General features: G+C 34.0%; 1 protein-coding gene across 8 annotated transcripts in view; it reads left to right on the top strand.

Annotated features, from left to right (window-relative positions):
• Nucleotides 1-22,415, top strand: part of LOC135213590 (kinesin-like protein KIF13A) — a 590,763-nt gene that overhangs the window by 525,244 nt on the left and 43,104 nt on the right. For 5 of the 8 annotated variants that reach the window (XM_064247592.1, XM_064247595.1, XM_064247593.1 and 2 more), the window contains 2 exons: nt 834-863; nt 11,265-11,430. In XM_064247592.1, the coding sequence (XP_064103662.1) occupies nt 834-863; nt 11,265-11,430 (196 nt within the window). Of the gene's footprint in view, nt 1-818; nt 864-11,264; nt 11,431-22,415 lie in introns of all 8 variants that reach the window. The other 3 variants (XM_064247596.1, XM_064247591.1, XM_064247594.1) reach the window with 2 other exon arrangements.

Genomic DNA, 22,415 nt, shown 5'->3' with positions numbered 1-22,415 from the left:
CATATGTATGTATAAAGGCAGTCTCTGGTTATTGGGGGGTGGGTTCCGTTTCTGACGGCATGAAGATAACCAAAAATCGGCAGTAATAACAGCTTCCCTGGTTATTGGTCTTTAATAACTGAAGCTCAGTACTGCCGATAACCGAGGCTCAGTGCCGAAAAGCAGGGATCAATGCCAAAAATTCAGTTATCACCATCACTAGACAAGCACCATAATACCAGATCTCCAATAACCGAGGCCACTGATAATTGGGAACTGCCTGTGTTGAGCGATATATATATATATATAGATATATATATATATATATATATATATTATATATATATATATATAATATTATATATATATCTATATATATATACTATATATATATATATATATATATAGTATATATATATATATGACATAATTCTGTATATACTGTAGTTAGAATTAGGGACAGTATTTGTCCTTTTTTTACTTTGTTTTGTTACTGTTTAAATGTGGACATGAGAAAGGAATTCTATATCTAGTTTATGGTATATAGTTTGGTATCATTTTTTTTTTATTCCATCATGGAATATGTAGAAAATACATGAAAATTTTTAGACTAAGTGGTAGGTAGATGCAAGAAAACATTTGACATTTTTTTGGCCTTAATTACAAGATCAATTACCCAGGAAAGAGAATTGCAGAATGAATATTGATACCCTGTCATTGTAAATATTATACTATATAGAAAATAGAATTATTATTACATATTAGATAGCTGTTGTAAAATCTGTATATTTACCTATTTATAAGTACAATCTTCTAGTTAAACAAAATGACGAGAGTAGGGTTTAATCTTGCAGCTCCAGAAACGATTGAGGACTAACCTAGAGGTAGCGTGAGACAGCCAGTTTTAAATTGCATCTTATAGTTATTAGAGAAACCTACACCTCTTCAGTGACTAGACATGTTATAATCTTGTGTTTTTATTTGTACTAATTGTTTTACGTGGTTTTTTTGAACCCCCTCTTTATTTATTTAGTTAATGTTTTGATGTTACTTCTTTTTTTTACACTTATCAAGACTATGAATAAATCTTAAAATGGAGTTCTTGATTAGCAGTATGAATTAATTTTCAGAGTGAAAAGTATATTACATTTATCCTGTTTTCCCCCCCTACAAGTACAAGTACAGATTTATTGTTACAGGTATTAGCTTTTGAAATGACTATGAATTATGACACACCTCCATGAGCATTTGTTGAAATTGATTCAAGTTTTATTTACACAAAGCTTATGGGATGGTTATGTACCATTTTGCTATTAACTGATCACTTCCACAATTCATTTTTTCATTTTAAGGCTTCAGCTTTAAACAATCAAAATAAATTTAGGAAACAGAAAATAAGGGTAAGACCAATAGTAGTAGGAGGAGCTATAAATATGTGTGGTGTGGTGGTTATGTGTAGCATACCACAATTAATAGCTATAAATGGCAGTTTCTGGTTCCTCATTTAATTAGATGATTAATATGGGGTCATCTTCAGTTTTCATATAGAGACAACATTCTTTTAAGTTAGGTGTAGTGTCATGTGTAGATTATCTAATTTCAGAACATTGTACTTACCTATATTTTCCGGTGATAGTGTGTGCCATAATACTGTTATTTTCATAATTAGATTAATGGCAATATAGCATAATGTATATCTTTATCAGATAATTTCTCAGTACCTCAGAATTATCAAAAAAATGTCCTGGTTACATTAACTAATCTAGGAGCATTTTTTAGGTGATGCAGACATTCTTCCCACCTTAAATTTTTATTTATACATGAATGATTTTATGTTCTTAATTTTTATTGTTAAAACTCTTATTTTCTACTTGTGTGTCCTTCTACTTTGTAAAAGTTCTCGAGCACTTATCTTATGAACTCATGTCTGTAACTTCTATAATTATTCATTTATCAATTTATTTCTATGCTCCTTTTAGTAATATCTCTCCAAGGTAATTTATTTCCATTAAAACAAGAAAGGTGTAGGTTTCTTTAATATGGTATTCTTTAGTGTAGTTACTCCCTCTCCCCTGACACTTTATACTTGTCACACAATGAGAATCTCCCAATACAATATTTCAGTAGTGTGCTCTCTCATGATATATAAAACAGTATTCGGTAGCTTACTGTAAGGCATGTTTGTTCATGACACTTTTCAGAATGTGAGAATGAGTCTTATGGAACTCTGAAATAATTATATTGAAATAAAACTGACCCTTGAGCTTTATATATCATGACACTGATAAACACACTGTTGTTTGTGAAGGTCATGCACTTAGACATCATCCCTGTATCACGACACAGCCCTGCCTCATATATAGACATTGGAAGTACTTCATTTGGACATAGGCTCATGATGACAGCAGAATGAAGATTGGTTCAATAAGCTTTTTCTCATAGATTGTCTTATGATTGCCTTTCATTCTATAACTGCATACTTATTCATTTTCTCCTTTTTTATACTTTTCTACTAAGCCTTTTTCATTTTTCTGTTTGCGTTACTGTATAAGTAGACAGCTATTTTTTCACATTTGGTATTTGGGTATACACAGTTTACCTAGTCTATTGATGTTTCCTATCATTAATGAAAAAGGCATTTAATTCTCTTCAGATTTTGTTGTCATATTTCTTTGTGGATCCAAAACTTTACAGCAATAGGAATAATTTAATGCAGACAAGAAGTTTATTTTTTATGTTTGGAGGCATTTGTTGTATTTGTATTTTAAAATGAATTCTAACATAATTGCATTGAAGAGGTAGCCTCTAATCATAAGTGTCAATTGCTTTTGTGATTTTGTGACCATCTTAGTAAGGAAACACAGGAGCATAAATTGTAATAACCTTGCAATTGATTATCATGAAAAGTTTACAAGGAAATTTTACATTTTATATTATTTAAAAACTAGTTGTGGTGTGCTGAAGATAATGCAAAAATATACATTACTGTATGTATAGTATATATTTTATGTTTGTTTGGTGGTAATGTTGCATTAAGACAGTTTATGAAGTGAATGCCCATTTTCACAATTTTCACTCTGTCATCATGCTAGCTGACTTAGTTATACGGAATTAGCAACATTAGGTTTTGTAAATTTCATGGTTTATCCATTTATTAGGTTTTATTAATAGATTATTGTATTTGAATAGAAAGTTGTGTGTGTGACAGACTTTAAATTACGTAGAAAGAATAGGAACTTTTGAATAGTCAGATGCATTGTTAGATTATTTGCTTATTGATACTTCCACTGTATTGATGCTTTCAAGTTTGTTATGATAGTTTTTTCAGTTTAAAATAAAATATCACTGAAAAATATTTTTCAAAGTCTACAATCTTATAACTTTTTACATCTCAAAAGGGTATTTTTCATTTTATTGGTAGCCGAAGATTTTGAAAAGTATCTGAAAAGACTTTTATGCTCTTATAACTTTTATCTTACCCTTTCTTTTCAAGATTATTAGATACTAAATGGAACATTTTGTTTTAATGTATGTAAAGGATCTGGTAATTTACAAAGTGGATTAGTTTAATTTGTGGTATATATTCAAAGGTTATTTTATATGCTTTCAATTTACTCTGTGGTTTTCTTGTCTTTAAACAGTGTGATTATCAATAAGCTTCAACATGAAAGAATTGTTATAGAATAATCTAGGTAGTTTTGTAACACTGTGACGTATGCCTTTAACGGGATAGGCATGCATGTTGTTGAATTTGATGTTGTAAAATACATTTTTATCACACAAACGAGTACAATGTAAACTTTAGGAGAGCTGCAGTAAAAAAAAAATTTCCATATCACATGTAGTTGCATATGTTTCTCAAAATGTTGCAAATTACTAACCACTTTGATCATACATGTCAATTGTCGTTACTGTCCAAATTTTAATATACGTACTATACAGACTTCATCAAGCATATTTGAGCTTGTCAGAACATAAAGCGTAATGTTCACTGAATTCAGACAGTCTGTTTTTTTTTGTTTTTTTTTAATTTGCACCTCAATTTGTAACATTTACTTTGTAATTATTTCAATGCTGTATGGTAATGCCCAAGTTCTAGATTTTAAAAACATATCCCCATTATTCTGGATAAACTCAAAGTTTAATCATAGTGAATTAACAACATAATTTGACTATGAAAAGCTATTCATACACACCCCTAGTGCATAGTTATGCTCATTTCCTGTTATACACTTGTAAGACCTTTCATTCAGAACATTTAGGATATGATCAGAGAAAATACAGTGATGTTTCTTAAAATGCTCAAGGAAAAATACAGTATTTCAAACATTACTAATACATTATACTGTACTTTTCCTTATGTTTTAGCCACTGAATAACACATTGATTTCACAGATGACAATCAGATTGTGATTATTGTATTGTAATGTATTAGTCTGAATATTTTGATGTTTATGGAAAAGGTAGTTACAGTATTGTTATAAAGGAATTAGACCAATGAATTAGAATTTTCTATAGATGACTATAGAAAACTAGAATTTATAAGTGCCTTGGTTGTTGTTAGGTACTACCCTCTGTATTAACGTTACTGTGGGGCATTCAGTAATAGCTAGGTTATGCAATGCAACATCACTGAAGCTTTTACCTGCATGATATATTGAGTAATTCCCTGCTTACTGCATGATGATATTCATTTAGACTAAGTTAGGTGTCGCACATTGAATTAAATACCAAGACTTCCATTATTATAAGAAATGATTATGATAATTTAGCAATACACTTGGCAGTAGCATGGTCTTTGTAGTGTATTCCAAATCCCTAGAAAGAACAGGAGACATTTGGATATGTATATGGCTGAGATTCACATTTTTCTACATGAAAGTTACACATTTTATTAATTTATATTTTTTCAACTATCATGTGTCAGTGTTTCTTTAAATTTCATCAGTTGATTGCAGCAACAGGAAGAAACAGTACTATTGACATTTTGAATCTAAGGTATTTTTTGTTTTCAGTGGTATTGTTCACCCTGTTTACTATGAATTCACAGATTTTAAGTGTTTGTACACGAGTGATGATGTCATCAAATGCAAGACTTAAGTTTTTGTTATTAATGTTGCATTGAATAATGAAACACTTCTCAGCCATTGACATGACTAGCAATATCTCACAATATAGCAATTTTTTCTTACTGCAAGGGTAATGGTGAGAACTATCATAGATGTGAAATTAGAATACGTACTATGAATGTTAGCAGAAACTCGTGAAAAGTTGATAATTTAATTCACACCCTCTGTGTTACATTGAATTTTACTTACGTTATAAAATCTAACTTTCTCAGAGCTTGTATTATGCCTATCTCACATATGAATATGAAGCATCAAGCAAAAATTTGACATCTAATTGTAATTTATGTGGATAGCCTTTTGATGGTAATGTGAGCATTACACCTATTTGATAAGATAGCAACATGACAACCAAATTTCATTGCCACACTCTCATAGGCACATAGGGTTTGTTCTTAATGAGAAGTGAAAATTAGAGGAAAGAAAAATTCAAGAAGACGAGAGCTATGTATGTTTTAAGGAACTGAAGGGTATAGTAAAGTATCATTAGTACTGATTACAGTGCAGTGGTTATTGCATTGTAAACCTTAATGTTTTTCAGTAGTTTCAAATGTATTCAGTTTCTTTTCCTGTTATTACATTTAGTTTTACTTTTGTTGCCTATACCTGAAGATAGATAGCATCATATTAAGCTGGAAATTTGTAATTATGTACATACTGCTCAAAATAACTGAATGCCAAAAGGATTCTTGATTATGTATGAGAAGATCCCAGCTTGTGATGTGATTGAACTCTAAACTGTTTCAGGTAGCCATCCCCTCAGAAAGTAATGTTATGCTTATCAAGTAATTGACGCTTCTTGTCCAGAGGGAAAAATTGACTGAGAGGTTGTGTGTTGGTACTGTGTAATGATTCACTTTGAAGGACCAGTTTAAAAGACTTTACGTACTCACATAAGTTGAGACAAGTATTATTGCATTGCAATTTTTAATTTCCAGCAGTTGAATGAAAAAATGATGACTTGGTCATCTAATTTAGTGACAACTTTTTATTCATAGTTGACCAATGTCAGGAGACTTAATATTCTTGCTAATAAAACATTATTAGGCTATGTGTTACCTCACATGCTCTCAAACTAGAGAAATCAAATTATTCTCAAACTGATCTATTTGATCCCAGGCAGACTATACCCAGTACATACTAGTAATTGCAAAAGCATCCATGAGTAACGTATTGCATTTTGTTATCATCAATTTCAGATTCGGTAATTTACATGTTTACTTATGAGAGCAGCTATTAAAATGTAACAAAAACAAATTCATGAAACTTTTGGGGTAAATTGTGTTTTGCAACCATTACAGCCACATGCACCTTCACATGCTTTTCCAAAAAGGCAAATGAGACTGCAGATTCATCAAGTTGGCTTCCTTTTCACCAGCACTAGAGCATTCAGTCATGTAGATGCGCTTAATCTTTTCAGATCAGTCATACCTTAAGTTACAGGACATGCAAGCTGACAGTTTCTAACAAAGCTAACATAGGGATGCATTAGTTAACCCTTAAACGCCGAAGCGGTAAAAAAAAAAATGTCTCCCGTGTGCCGGAGACGTTTCAGAGTGAGCGCGGGTAGCGGAAAAAAAAAAAATATTTTTTTCAAAAAAATCATAGCGCGCTTAGTTTTGAAGATTAAGAGTTCATTTTTGGCTCCTTTTTTTGTCATTGCCTGAAGTTTAGTGTGCAACCATCAGAAATGAAAATAATTATCATTATCATATATAAATAATGCGATATATGATAGCGCAAAAACGAAATTTCATATATAATTGTATTCAAATCGCGCTGTGCGCAAAACGGTTGAAGGTAACAAGTTACTTTTTTTTTCGTTGTAATGTACACTAAATTGCAATCATTTTGGTATATAACAAATTGTAAAACGATAAAAGCAACACGAGAAAATATTATCACAAAATAATGCATGAATTCGTAATGCGCAGACGTAAACCACATATTTTTTTCAAAATTCACCATAAATCTAAATATTGTCCTAGAGACTTTCCAATTTCTTTCAAAATGAAGACAAATGATTGAATATTACTATACTGTAAGAATATTAGCTTACAAATGCAGTTTGTTCGACCTACTGATGAGTTAAAGTTGACCGAATGTCGAATTTTTTTATATTTTGTTTTATATGCAATTATTTCGGAAATAAGAAAAGCTACAACTTTCAAATATTTTTCGTTTTATTCTACATAAAATTGCGCACATTTTCATATATAAAACTCTATGAAATGCCTAATATGAAACGGAGCGAATATTCCGAGAATGTGACTTACGCATTTCGGAGATTTGTGGCGGAGAATCCGCGCGCGAGGGAAGGAAAGTTTTTTTTGAAAATTCACCATAAATTTAAATATTGTGCTAGAGACTTCGAATTTGTTTCACGATGAAGATAAATGACTGACTATTACTATACTGTAGAGTTTTATCTTACAATTGCGTTTTCGACCATTTCGGTAGAGTCAAATTTGACCGAACGTGGTTTTTTTTTCTATTTATCGTGATTTATATGCAAATATTTCGAAAATGAGAAAAACTACAACCTTCAACTATTTATTGTTGTATTATACATAAAATTGCGCACATTTTTTCATATATAAAACGTTATGTAACGGCTGGTAATTTAAAATGGTGCAAACATTACCACAATCGCACGTATGATTTTTTCGGAAGAGTTACCGCGCGGACGTAAAGAAAATGTTATTTTTTTCATAAATTCACCATAAATCGAAATATTTTATTGCTAGAGACTTCCAATTTGTTGCAAAATGAAGGTAAATGCTTGAATATTACTAGAATATAAGCGTTTTAAGCTTACAATTGCGTTTTTCGACCATTTCGGTAGAGTCAAAATTGACCAAAGGTTGAAAATTTGTCACTTATCATTTTTTTTATATGAAAATATTTCAAAATTGATAAAAGCTACAATCATGGGTTGTTTTTTTAGTTGTATTGTGCATGAAATTGCGCACATTTTGCATATATAAAACTTTATGTAACGGCTAATTTAAAATGGTGCAAACATTACCACAATCGCATTGTAAGATTATTTTCGGAAGAGTTACCGCGCGGACGTAAGGAAAAAGTTTTTCATAAATTCACCATAAATCGAAATATTGTGCTAGAGTACTTCCAATTAGTTGCAAAATTAAGTTAAATGATTGAATATTACTAAAAACTATAAGAGATTTTAGCTTACAATTGCGTTTTTTCGACCATTTCGGTAGAGTCAAAGTTGACCGAGGTTGAAATTTTGGCACTTATCGTTATTTATTATGAAAATATCTCAAACCTGATAAAAGCTACAATCATGAGTATTTTTTTGTTGTATTCTACATAAAAATGCGCACATTTCATATATAATAGTCCATGTAACGGCTAATTTAAAATGGTATAAAAATATTATGTCAAAGTGACGAAATAAATTCCGAGATGTGTCACAGATACTTTTCTAGTGGCGGGCAAGAAAGAAATTCGCGCTTGCGCGCCTGCGTAACGATTGTAAACAAAAAAAACACACCTTGATACCGTGAACTCCCAGCATCCCCCAAGGCGCGTTGATTCAAGAGTTTTCGGCTGGTAGGCCTAAAAGTATTTTTCCTTTTTTTTTTCCGCGAATTTTTAAAAAAACTTTTGTATGTCGACGTAAAATACGTCCAGTCGGCACCCGAGAGACAAAAAATGTCGACGTAAAATACGTCCAGTCGGCGTTTAAGGGTTAAGTGGTTAATTACTGAAAAGATTAGAATTATGCTCCTATAAAAGGGATTTTGACGTAGGAAAAATCTATTTTTGGGCGAGGAAGCTGATTTTAAAATCTGGGGAAAGATTGCTTGAAGCAGAAGAGCCTGAAACACATAATATTAGAAATGAGGATTTTATTCTCTTCAAAATATGTATAAACCTTCAACACTTACCACATGGTAACAGAAGGCTGCTTCCAAACCACAAGTAAAACTCATATAGTATACGGTTCCGTAAAGGAATGCCTGATTACCCTTCACATCCAAAGATGGACTGTTGGAGTTAATATACATAACTTGAATAATTAATTATAATAGTGCTGGAATGCTTGGACAAAAGAATAGAATATAAACTTCCAGAGGTTCTTTGCTTTTTCTATATGACTGATTCAAGAATTTTGTATGAGCTGTTGGTACATGTTGTGTATTATATCACATTCTCTTGTGGTAAGAATAGGATTACTATAGTGTAAGAATATGCAAAGTCTGTGCAATGACAAGTTATTAACTAATATTGCACAAGTATAAAAATTGTATGTAAAACTGCAAATTGACATGTCAAATATCTTTATGTACGAGTATAAGGGTTAATGTTTGGTGATGCCTGGAAAATTATGTAAATTACTATACTGTGTTAATATTATGGAGACATTGACACAAGATAATTTTTACAAGTTGCCTTTTATGTTTTGTTAACATATTTTGTCTTTAATTGCCATAACATTATTTGTGTATGTTTAGATGTGCTTACAGTTAATGATTTGTATCGTTACTTATCAGTGAACTGAGTTGATATAATTGCTTATGGTAATGACTGTTCCAATATTGATGGATGCTGCTTTGTCTGTAGTTGCATTTTCCATATGCTATTTTACCTGGCCAGGTACAGTAAGGTTAATATCACCTGGGGAAAACAACAATGAAAATTTGGATGTTCTGTTTTTGAAGTTTTTCAGAATTCCAGTAAGTAAAATCCTGGGCTTTCTGTGGAAACTAAAGTACAGTTAACTGGTATTTTATTGTTTGTGTAAGAAAAATGTAACTTTAAAGGAAACTATAAGACTGATTAGTATATATATGTGTATACATAGTACTACTTTAATATTCTTCAAAATTGTCCATATTACCAAAGATAAAGTACAATATGAAATTTTATTTTACACAAATGGTAGTTGTCGTAAGATACAAAGATATGTTCACATACAGTAAGCTCTCACCTTTTACGCTTATTAGTGAATCAGAATTGATGTTCAGTGTATATATATATATAGAATGTTTTGTTGATATGTCATTGCTCTTTGTTCATATGCAACAATCTCTTCATGGAAGTTGTGTTCATTTTATTGTTATTGAGATATGGGAATACTTAAAATGAAGTTATTTTAGTCTTGCTTTTTCAAGCTTTCTTTTCATTATGTACAGTATTGCTTCAGTGCAGATTATTTGGCAGGTGGGGATATCTTGCCAAAATCTCTTAATGACATTTACTTTTCCAGTAGCAGGAAAAAATGAAATTTGCTTTTCCAGTTGCAGAAAAATGAAAAAATGAAGGCTACCCAAGCTCACAGCTATTTAGAAAGCCAAGATATTTGTGTATTGATATCACTCATGATCCCTAAAGATGCCCATGTCTCTAAAGAATACTGTGAATTGTTTCCAGGTTCTTCACTAATCTTTCATCACAGCTTTTGTTGTTTAATTAAGTGGTACATACCTCATTCTACTTTACAAAATGTTATGGCACAATTAATAGTTTGAAAGATTTATTTGGTATGCTTACTTGATATTACATAACAGTGCATGGTCTGCCATCTGTAGATGTTTCATTTGCTGAAAATATGTTGTGACTTCTTTCATTTTCTCTTTTGTATTGCTGATAACACTCTGTTTAGCAGCCATAACATTTAAAAGTCTTAAAAGTATGTAATTTCCATAGCAGTTGTAGTGGCTTAACTTCTTAACTGCATTACTTTCAACTTTCAAATGCACCAAAGGCCAGGTTATCCCATCTATTCATGTGATTTATGATCATTCAAATGAAAACCACAGCAGGGTTTTAGCATATTTTTTTTTAAAGATAAACTGCAGGTATTTGTATAACAGGTTCCTGTGTATTCAGATATTTCTCATTAGTTTTACAAGTAATAGTACTGTGAATTTATTCTTGCCTATAAATTTTGTAGGTGTGGTTCTTGAAGTATTTTATTTTACGAATTATATTCAGCACTAAAAGTAAAAGTGAGAGCTTACGGTAGAGAATATTAAACTTGAGTTTTAGATATTCACAATACAAAGACAAAGCAGACTACAGTATTACCTCTATTTGTGTAGGTTTTATATTGGTTAAGGAATTATGCACATGGAAATACTCCCTTTCAGTTATTTAACTTAAATTTCTTTTAATGGCCATTTACAGTTGTTTGGAAGTCTGGATGGTGGCTTAGACAGTGTCACGCGTTCAGGTAGTGTGATGGACCTAAATGCTCAACTTATATCTACACCCACACAAAATTCACACCATTCAGAGAAAAATAAGCATCGTTATTCCCTGCCAGGCCCAAGTGAAAGACCTTTTGGATTATGTAAGTGTTTGGTATTTTGAAGGATATATATATTTTTTTAATATGTACACAACTAACATGATTAATAATTTTCAGGTGGAGTGCTTATTTCTAAGTTGCATTGGGTATATTTATGCTTGGGGTATGGCTTTTTGCTTTGTCTTTCTCTTTTTCTAATCTAGTATGTCATCTTTGAATACATAAAGACTTTTCAATAAAATGAATATCTATTGCAAATTAAAGAAAGTCTGTCATTTGAAGTCCAGGAATTAGACAGTCAGTAGAAGTGGATTATTATATACTGAAAGAGTTCTTATTTTTACATTTGGTGCTCTCAAGGGTTCAAACATGGTACGATCTTGAATGTTCTGACCTTCACGAGCTCTCTTTCTCCTCTGCACCCACCAGCTTGATCCACACAGATGTTCCACTGCTCCAGTTGCTGATTACTGCATAGTGTACCTTGCTAGGAAAGTCATGGAAAGTTGATTTCTTTAATATAGGTCTAGGTTAGGGAATTATAGTAAGGATATCCCCCAAAATGCTATATAGTTAATGGAAGAATCCCAAATGATCCCTGAAGTTATGCACCCCTAAGATTTGCTAACCACCAATTAATGTCAACCAAGTCAAAGGCGATGTTGTAAAAAAATGCACAGAAACAATGGAAAACATTAAGGAATTGCTTTTATGCATGTTGATGTTTGCTGCCTGATGTCTATGTTGAAACTGATCCCATTCAGTCACCATGAAAGAATCATTAGATGACTAAATCTTAATATATAGCTTATACTTTCATACCAAATGGCTTTTGTAATGAATAATGGATAGAACTTCTTTGAACTATGTAGCATATTGTTTTTCTAATATTGTAATTTTTACAGAGATAGAGATGATTTTCTTTTAGGGACACTGTTTTGCAGAGATGATTTTCTTTTAGGGACACTGTTTTGCTTCATAATTTACCATTCAGTAGTGTGCTTGAGATTTTACTCTTATTGTATGAAGTTGTATTCAGAGCATACTTAGGTTGTATAACAGTGCTGTTCTGTGTTATACAAGAATCATATACTTGCCATGGAAATTTTGTTTCCCAGGTTATCATATTTTTTCTCTCTCAGCTTTGAAATGCTGAAGAAATTTAAAAATTTTATCCATATTCTTTGCTGGTGTTCCTTGAATACTGTTAAATGATTGATTATTAGTCAGTCACCATCTGCCTTGTGAAATTTTATTTGTGATACATTTACTTATAAAATTTGGATAGTAAGCAGAAAAAAAGTTTTGATATATGTAACTTACAAAGTAATTACCTAGCTATAGTTTCCACTTGTACAGCAGCTTAAATTCAAAATTTTGCGGTTAGCACTTCAACATAGTTTGTGTACCTAGGTAACAGCCGGTCACAGTAACGGAATATGGGAACAACCTAGCAGACAATCCTCGCTCATTTCCTGCTGTCCATGGTGGCAACACCTGGTCTGGTGGTATATTTATTCTGTATTTTCCAGTTATTTTACTGGATTCTGATGGAAGCTTCTTTAAATCAACCATCGGAATGCATATATTGTAGCCTTCAAGCTGAAATCTTTCAGGATGAGTTTTTTTCCTTATTTTGTTTTGTAGTTGATTCAGTAAGTCATGAACAAACTGTGGTAAATGACGCCATTTGCATTTATGGTTTTGTTTACCTGTTAGGCTCTTGGCGGCACCAATAATAGATAGTTTTTTTATCCAGAATGAGACCCCGATGTAAACACGGAAGTTGGCCATGTTGTAGGTCAGCTATGTTGAGTAAAAGCAACGCATGCAAGCGTGATAATGATTTTTTGGAAATTTGCAATGATATTGTACCTATTAGTCCTTTAAAGATGGTAAACAGTTACAGTGTGTTTTGATGCCACAATAAGTCAAACAGAGATTGTAAATCATATTACTTAGTCCCAACTGTTGTGAGAAATCAAGGAAATGAAACTCAAAAGATTAGTGAAAAGAGAGCACAGTGGTTTTCCAAGGTAAATAGGGCAAATTTTCAAAAGATTAGTGAAGGAGAGCACAATGGTTTTCCAAGATAATCAGGGCAAATTTTCAAAAGATTAGTGAAAGGAGAGCACATTGGTTTTCCAAGATAATCAGGGCAAATTTTCAAAAGATTAGTGAAAGGAGAGCACAGTGGTTTTCCAAGATAAACAGGGCTAATTTTCAAAAGATTAGTGAAAAGAGAGCACAGTGGTTTTCCAAGATAAACAGGGCTAATTTTCAAAAGATTAGTGAAAGGAGAGCACAGTGGTTTTCCAAGATAAACAGGGCTAATTTTCAAAAGATTAGTGAAAAGAGAGCACAGTGGTTTTCCAAGATAAACAGGGCTAATTTTCAAAAGATTAGTGAAAGGAGAGCACAGTGGTTTTCCAAGATAAACATGGCTAATTTTCAAAAGATTAGTGAAAAGAGAGCACAGTGGTTTTCCAAGATAAACAGGGCTAATTTTCAAAAGATTAGTGAAAAGAGAGCACAGTGGTTTTCCAAGATAAACAGGGCTAATTTTCAAAAGATTAGTGAAAGGAGAGCACAGTGGTTTTCCAAGACAAACGGCTAATTTTCAGCCGTCAAGACATATAACAATCTTCTTAGCTCACTTCATTAGTAATGAGTGTTATTAATTGTGAGTGTAGTTAATGATAATAGTAAATAATTAAAGAATCCTAGGGCATAAATATTTCACAAAGTAATTCACTAACAGCCACTGCGCTTTCTGGCAAATGATAGATGATTTAGAGCTGCTAGGAAGTTATTTTGGTGAAATCTTTAAAACTTGAAGTAGTGGATAGTGAATTAGGTATTTGTTAAAATTGATATTAAATATTAAAAGTGTAAAATATGGCTAGTGTTGTCAAATAAAAATCCCCCCTCCCACTGGTAGGTTCTATGTCCCTTATGGGGTGGGACTATGATGATCTGGCCTGAAATTAATCTATGTAAATTTAACAAAATACATGAACTGAAAGGCAAACTTGCGCCAATAGACAACTTACAAATGGAAACAACTTTAAAACAATTGACAATGAGGTCTCAAATGCACACAAGGACAAGAAATGAAAGTTTAAAAAAACCGTGGAAAAATTCCATGCCCTCAGTCTCTTAAGTGTCACCATGTCGCTCACAGAAAACCTTATTTGTGCAACATTTTGCCTAGTAAATTTCTTCAACATCAACATTCACATGAACTACAATATTTCATATGTCCAAAATTGCATTGACCACTTAAATCTATAGAGAGATATTTATTAAATCACATCTCAAAGTGTAACAAAGGCAACTGTCCCTTTGTTACTTAGAAATTTCTGTTTATTTTTATATATCTTTCATGTACTATTGCAATCTCAAGAGAAATGTAATAAATTTCCTGTTTGTGAATTGTCCTTGCTTGCCATTTTTTGTGATATGGTTCATAATTTCTTAGAATAATGAAATTTGATATTTCCTTTGTTTAGAATGCTTGACCTAAAAGATGGCAGTAGCTTATCAGTTGCTCATCTGCTGTGATGTCTTAGGAAAACTATGTATAGATTTGCCTTAAGAATAATTCTTGGATGTGACAACATTACATTATCAAAGTAAATTGTTCTATGTTACGCCTTTTCATTAGGCCATAGCTTTGGCAGTTTATGAATTGTTTTCTAAGTATAAACTATTAGCGAAATACCTGTAGTTGGTTTTTAAAAGTACCCTAATTCCCGAGTGTTACAACACTCCATTACTTTTACATTATAAAAGTAATTGGTCTGTTGAACCTTTTTCTTTTGGCCATAAACTTTGCAATTTATGAATTGTGTTATGGCCGTAAACTACTAGCAAACCATTGATATAATTTTGCTTAAAAGTAAATCTCGGAGTTGATGGCATTTGATCATAAAGTAATTTGGGTATGTTACACTTTTTCTTTATGCTTTAACATTTTCAGTTCATGAATTGATTTCTGACCATAGGCTACTGGTGAGATGCTGATAATGGTTTTACATGGGCAATTTATGATTTGTTTATATGCCTTAGGCTTCATGCAAGCCACTGATAATTGCATTGGAAATAATGTTTAGGTATTTTGTCATTTCATTAGGCCTGTAATTTTTGCAGTTATTTATCTACCAGACATATGCTTCCTGTAAGCCTCTGGTAGATAAATTTATTAAATAACCTTCTCAATATCCTTTGCAGAAGAATTGACTAGTGCTAAGGCAGAAAATAGGAGAGAATTGGGTGTTTTGTTGACTGCTGTGAGTAAGTGCTCTCGTTAGTCAAGTTTGTTTCAGCTCACATAACAAAGCTACTAGGTTGCTGGCTCCGATCTTGGGCGCCAGTAATGCCTCTCTCATGCACTTGGAGCCAGAGGTCACCACCCTGGTCCCAGTTCTCTCCTACTAACCTCTTGCTCCTGCACCTGACTCCCTTGCTTCTTTTCCATACCTTTGCCAGTCGTGTGTCTTGGTTAACAGATGTTAATTTGTAATAGTGAAGTGTAGTACAGTGGAGGAAGTGGCTACTCGTACCTTGATGCTCCTAGACAAAGGTCCGTGTCAAACTCCCCTGCACCTGAGAGGAGGCATATTGGAAGTCCAAGGGAAGGTGGGAGGGTGGGGGTTACACACGGGTATCCTAGTTGCCCCCCTCAGTTGAGCCTGCTGTCGAACCCAGGTATCAATAGACAGCCATTAGAAAGGTGTTCTTACTGAATGTGTAGTGAGGAAGGAACTGTCTGGCCCTATTGGCTCTCCTAAACCCAGTCCCTGTCAGACTGCCTTAAACCTGGGAGGAGGCATACTATTGGTCCCCCAGTTACCTCCCAGTCAAGCCTGCTGTTTGCAGTTCTCAATGGACAGCCATTGGAAAGGTGTCCTTAAGGGGACCGTCCGCTATGGCGGATGACATGTCAACATGAAAAAATAAAAATCGAGTATTACTTGTATCTATGCAGAAACATGCCGTGCATGCTTTCCAGAAGTTTCAGCCAATTATTTTCACAAATAATGAAGATATAGCGGTTTTTAAATGATGACGTCATCGTAACTGCGTCGTCTGTATGACTTGAGTTTGACAGAATCGTTTTTGCGTGTTTATTTTTGCATATATACAGCGATTTTTAAAGATTTTTTTCGAAATTCTCATACATCTGGTAGCAATGAAAGGTACTGTGACACTGGGTGAGAAGCGAGCTGCTCAGAGCGGTTATTTATAGGCGAGACTCGGAGAATGACTCAGTTACGCCACAGACGTCAAAGCAGTTACACGCACGTAGGCACTTGCGTTTGGTTACTAGCTATTTACGTTGTTTTTATAACTTCTTAGTGAACTTATAGCAATGCCGAAGTTACCTAAGATCAAGAAGGCTACTCAGCAACTATGGCTAGCAAAATTAGCGAAGGCCAGGAGTGTGCTGACAGAAAAACACGAAAATTAATTGTTATCAGCTGCCCTCATTGTCTCATGTCTCGCCGTCAACATCATTATCTGGTGTCACGCTGAGGGTATTCACCACTTTTAGGGGTAGGACCACGATCCTTGATGTAGAACTCAACAATAAAAGTACAAATAAAGTAATTATAATAATGTTGTTTTGACTTTTGTAAGAAAAAAGCGAAAATTTACATAGCAAATCTTTGGGAGCTCATAACTCAAAAACATACTTATGCGCATGTCGGTAACCATTACTCGGTTATTTATTATCCAATTTTAGAGAGAAAGATATCATTGGAAAGAGGAATAAAAATCCCATAATTCTGTGTGACAGAATTTTGATTTCTTTTTTTTCTTTTTTTTTAGAATTTTTTGAGTGTCTAGACTAAAAAAAAAGAAAAAAAAATCATCAAAAAATAAAAAAATTAAAAAATAAAAACAAAATTCTGCCACACAGAATTGTTCCGTATATAAAGAAGTTTTTATGGTATGATTTTCAATACAACTGATGTCATATTAGTGGAGAAAACTCTACCAATTATTTTTTTTTAAATCATGATTTTTGCTAATAAAACGAAAATTTTTTGATCAAATGACTTGAAATTTTTATATGATGAAGGTATTATATATATCTAAAACATATATGAAAATGATGTTATTTTGCATAATAAATAAAAAAATAGACATCATAGCGGACGGTCCCCTTAAGGATATCCATTCTTTGTCCTCTGGTGATACAATACCAAGGGCAAACAGGGATCCCAGTGTGGACAGATGGATCCCAGTGTATCTCAGCCACTGAAAAGGTAGATAAAGAAAAATAAAAATTATTGTAGAATTTGTCATATCTTTGATTTGTCGAGTGCCAGTATTTGGCACCAAAGTGCTCTTCCTATCAGAGCTCCCAGCAGTGTCAGAGGACTCAGAGTGGACAAAAACCAAGTATCCAGTATCCGAGAAGTGCCCAGTGTTCAAACTGAGTGTCAAAATACTGCCTGAAGTGAAGGTCATACAAGAAGAGAGCAAATTTAATAAAATATGAGAAGCACCTAATTTTTGAATTGTGCAAGGGCTTGCCAGAGAAGGAATCATCCCTGTGGAGGGCTGTGCAGTTGCAGAAAAGCCCACTTGTTACCTCATGGTGAGAGACTTCGAAAAATTATATGGTAACAGGGTTTTCTAAGGGGAGGGAGGGGTCTTTCTCTCTTAGCATGAGTTCCATCAGTCAGCTCTAGAGTTGTTTAGTGGGAGAAGTCTTTAGGTATGGTGAGAGAGAGAGAGACTAAACATTGCTGATGAATCAGAAAGAAACACAACTAGGGACAGAGAAAATTTCGCAACAACAATTGAAAGTAAGAGGGACTCCTAAACTTGGTTGAGACTTTTAACCATTTGCATATGGTAAAGTTAGTTAGTTTGCCAATGATAATTATTTATATACATAGGTTTCATGTATTCATGGTTGGGCTTGTATTCCATCTTGAATATACTGTAGTGGTTATTCCCTATGGGCCATTCATTACAATAACAATTATAACATGTTGTGTTATGGATAAACATAACTTTCTACCTGCTTATATTTTTTAATACAGGGAAACCTTAATTTTCATACATAATCCGTTCCAGAACATCTCACAAAATCCGAAATGCACAAAATCCTTAACAATAATTCCCATAAGGAATAATGTAAATCCAATTAGTGTGTTCCAGACACCCAAAAATATTAACGAAAATATGTTTTATAGAGAATAAACACAGTTTTACAGAAAACAATGAAAAATAAATATAAATGAATGACTAATGAAATGGATGAATAAACATTTAACATCTCTCTTACCTTTATGGAAGACTTGTTAGTGTATGGAGTTTCAACTTGCCCACCTTACCCCCAACTAATTTCAGTAGCAGCAAAGCCAGGCTGAGGGCATCAGTACAGCAAAAGCAAGAAGTCTGCTATTTTGAATAACATTTTGGAATTCCAAAACCTGTAAGATTGCTTAACAACAAAAACTCCATCTCCACCCCCCACCCTTGCCCCCCCCCCAAAAAAAAAAAAAATGTAGTTAAGCCAAGATTAGAGAGTCTTAATGTCATATCAGAACTGCATACTCAGCGCAGCAGTATTTCTACATAGCATCATGTCACTTTTAATTAGCTAGTATGAGAGAGAGAGAGGCTATAGTATTGGAGACTTTCAACACCTTCACTGAAATCCTGGGTATATTTAATCAAGTGCTGCTGCTTCCCTTTATAGCTTCCTATGATAGTAGTTTTAGGAAATACACTGCAACCGATACTGTAGAAACTTGGCTTACGTGATATGGTCTACATAACCTGTAATGATGTTCATGATTATTGCCAATACTAAAATAACTTAAATTTTTTTTATAAATTTTAAGTACTATTGTGTAATGAATATGACTTATATATATGTAATATAGACATGGTAGTAATGATAACACCAAAGTCAAAAGTTAATTGGAATCTTAATTAACAAAATTCTGTTAAATGCGAGACAGTAATCTTAGTTACAGCAACATAACCTGCTCAGAATTCTCTCTCTCTCTCTCTCTCTCTCTCTCTCTCTCTCTCTCTCTCTCTCTCTCTCTCTCTCTCTCTCTCTCTCTCTCTCTCTCTCTCTATGTGTGTGTATATCTTACTCCATAACTAAAGACTCCTCCCATTGATTGGTGGAACTTGTGCTAATAGAGAAAGAGCCCTCCCCCTTAGTAAACAATGTTACCATATAATTTTTCGAAGTCTCTAATGAAGGCATAACAGGTGGACTTGTTCGCAACTGTACATAAAACCAAACAAAGTGAACAGTATACATCCATCTGTCCATTTGGCACCAGCAGTCAGGCTTCCGGCGCCAGTTCCGATTGAACAGGGACCAAGTCAACTCCAGACAAGGACATCTGTGTCCAAGTTTTTGAACTTTTGAAGGAAGTTATTTCTTTTGTTTCCTTTTCTTTAAAGGAGCAAGACAAGTGTCTTTTGTCTGGCCTTCCTGTAGTGTCTAGAGACAGTTCTAGGACTTCTTGTCAAGATTTTTGGAAAGCCTAGTTCTCTCTCCTAGACAGTAGATGAAGGTCAAGAGGGAGACAATCCAGACAGTTCTTTCGCCCATTCTCCTGGACAGTTAGATAGGAGCTTGAATATGCAGGGAGTTTTCCTCCAGATCCCCGTCCGAACTACAGAGAGTTTTGTAGTTCTGTCTTTCGAGATAGGGTTTCTCAATCATGAGTCTGTGCTTCGGCCTCTCCGTAACACTTCAGGCTCTCTCCCAATTCCTATCTTTTCCTGCATTTGTCTGAGCATAACTCAAGTTTTGTACATGTTGACTGATGTTTACATTACCTTAAAGAAAGGGGCTCAAAGGCCCCTGACAATAAGCTTTACCAGGACAGAGACACACAGTCAGACACCTCCATGTTATTCCTTAACCCAGGTCCTCCAGTCTGAATATGACTTGTGCTAGGGAACCCCTTCTTCTGCTGAGCTTAGTTCTATTCTTCTTTTCAACACCTCAGATCTAGGTCAAGGAGTCCACTTGAGGAACCAGGAAGATGTCTAGGACTTGTTCCTCAAGAAGAGCAGAATCTTCACTTATATACTTCAGGGAGCTAAAACAACTGAGCTCACATCTAGACTATGATAGTCTATTCAGATAAGACCTCTGTCCTAACACCTCTACTTATACAGGGGGGAAGTTGGATCCGGCATTCCCTCCAGACCAAATAGCAGAGATTTTTTCAATTGACAGATCAGATCATCTAGTCACTCGATTTATTCAGATAATTAAGTTTCAAAGGATGTACTGGGCCATCAGAAGCATGTTCTACCCATATAACCTTTCAATCCCCTGGATTTTCAGGATCTGATTATTGCATGAAGCAAGTCAACCTTGGACCTGTTGGCCGCTTCAAGGAACCTTCGCCTTACTCCAGTCATGGCATGGGCAACAGGCACCTTGCTACAGATGGTCCTTATCGGCCTTCCTCACCTTACGCACTTCTACATGATCGAGGAAGCACTAAAATGTCTCAGGCTCAATTTCCAGTTACTCTCTTAGTCTGTTCTGGCATATGTAATAACTCCTGAACCTGCTATGGTTGTTGGTGGACTCTCCAAGATCTGTCCTCCAAGCCATGTCTTCTCAGACAACCTAGCTTCAGAGATACCACCAAGGGTGGTGCAATCTTGCCCACACAGATGCCGGACTGTCTGGAGTATTGTCTTTTGAAGAGTCTTCAAGATGTGTTGCGGAGGCTTTTACAAGATTCAGAAGTCACCCTTTTCCACCATCTACCAGACCGAGTGACTGTCTTCCAAAGGCTGCTGTTTTGGACTCTACGTCTTTTTTTAAGGACATGCCTCCCCTCTGATGGATATAAGGCATAAAACGGATGAGAATTGTCTGCTAGGTCATTCCAATATTCTGTTTGTGGGATAGGCTGTTACCTGCACAAACTATTGAAGCGCTACCCACGAAAGTTAGAATTTAAGCTACCATATATGGAAACTATAGTTATGTAATTACTTAGTAAGTACTTTATGTATATAAAATCTTATTTTATTATAAAAATTTCATTTTATTTTTCATAGTGCTTCAACATTTCTTAAAATTTGAATTTTGAATGTTGAAAACATTTACTGCAACCAAAAGGAAGCAAGTAATATCTTTAGAAAATGCACAAGTTTATGCATTTATTGTTCTTTAGGACACACATTCTGTGTATTAGGAAGAATCTCTCCACAATATAACATATACCTATACGTACTACTTCTGGAGATTATTAGTACTACAGTATTCTACTTGTTCCAACTCAATAATAGTACACATATATGCTCAAACTATACATTTATCATTAGTGTATTAGCACTATTACTAAAATTAAAAGACCAAAGACTTTGCTGTTAAATACAAAGAATGCAGGCAGTCCCTGGTTATCGGTGGACTCAGTTATCTGTGATCCGGTTTTATGGCGCTTGTCTAGCACCATCAAATCGGTGATTTATGGCACAATAACGGGCTGAGTTCCAGTTATCAGTGCCATATGGAGAATGAGTTATGGTGCCATAACATACCTAACAGAGGCGCCATAATGGCGTTGATAACCGGTTATAAATTACTGAGTTTCGGTTGATGGCAGTTTTCGCTTATCAGCACCCCTCAGAGAACGGAACCCCTGCCTATAACTGGGGACTGCCTGTAGAGCAGTGATTAAAGAATTATACTTCATGGATTGTGCAACTTCCTTGAAATACACTGTGGAATATAGAGTCAGAATTTTGCTCAATATGTGAGTGTACTAAATACAAGGATTTCAGTTTAGAACAATACAGGGAAACTTACATAAAGTCATTAAAAAAAATACTGAAATCTAGTCATGATGCATTCACCACATCAAACAACAGTATGTTGCATTAACTAATGTAAGAAGAAAAAAGGGAAAGGGGAGCACTACAAATTTGTGGAAATATAGAAGAACACTTAATTACATATATTACCTAGAAGATTAAAGCAGTCATAGTTGTATGTATTCATGATATTC

Source organism: Macrobrachium nipponense, chromosome 43, assembly GCF_015104395.2.
Source record: "Macrobrachium nipponense isolate FS-2020 chromosome 43, ASM1510439v2, whole genome shotgun sequence".
Classification (NCBI taxonomy): Eukaryota; Metazoa; Arthropoda; class Malacostraca; order Decapoda; family Palaemonidae; genus Macrobrachium; species Macrobrachium nipponense.
The sequence above is the reverse complement of the archived record's forward strand: the minus strand, read 5'-3'. Positions and strand labels throughout refer to the sequence as shown.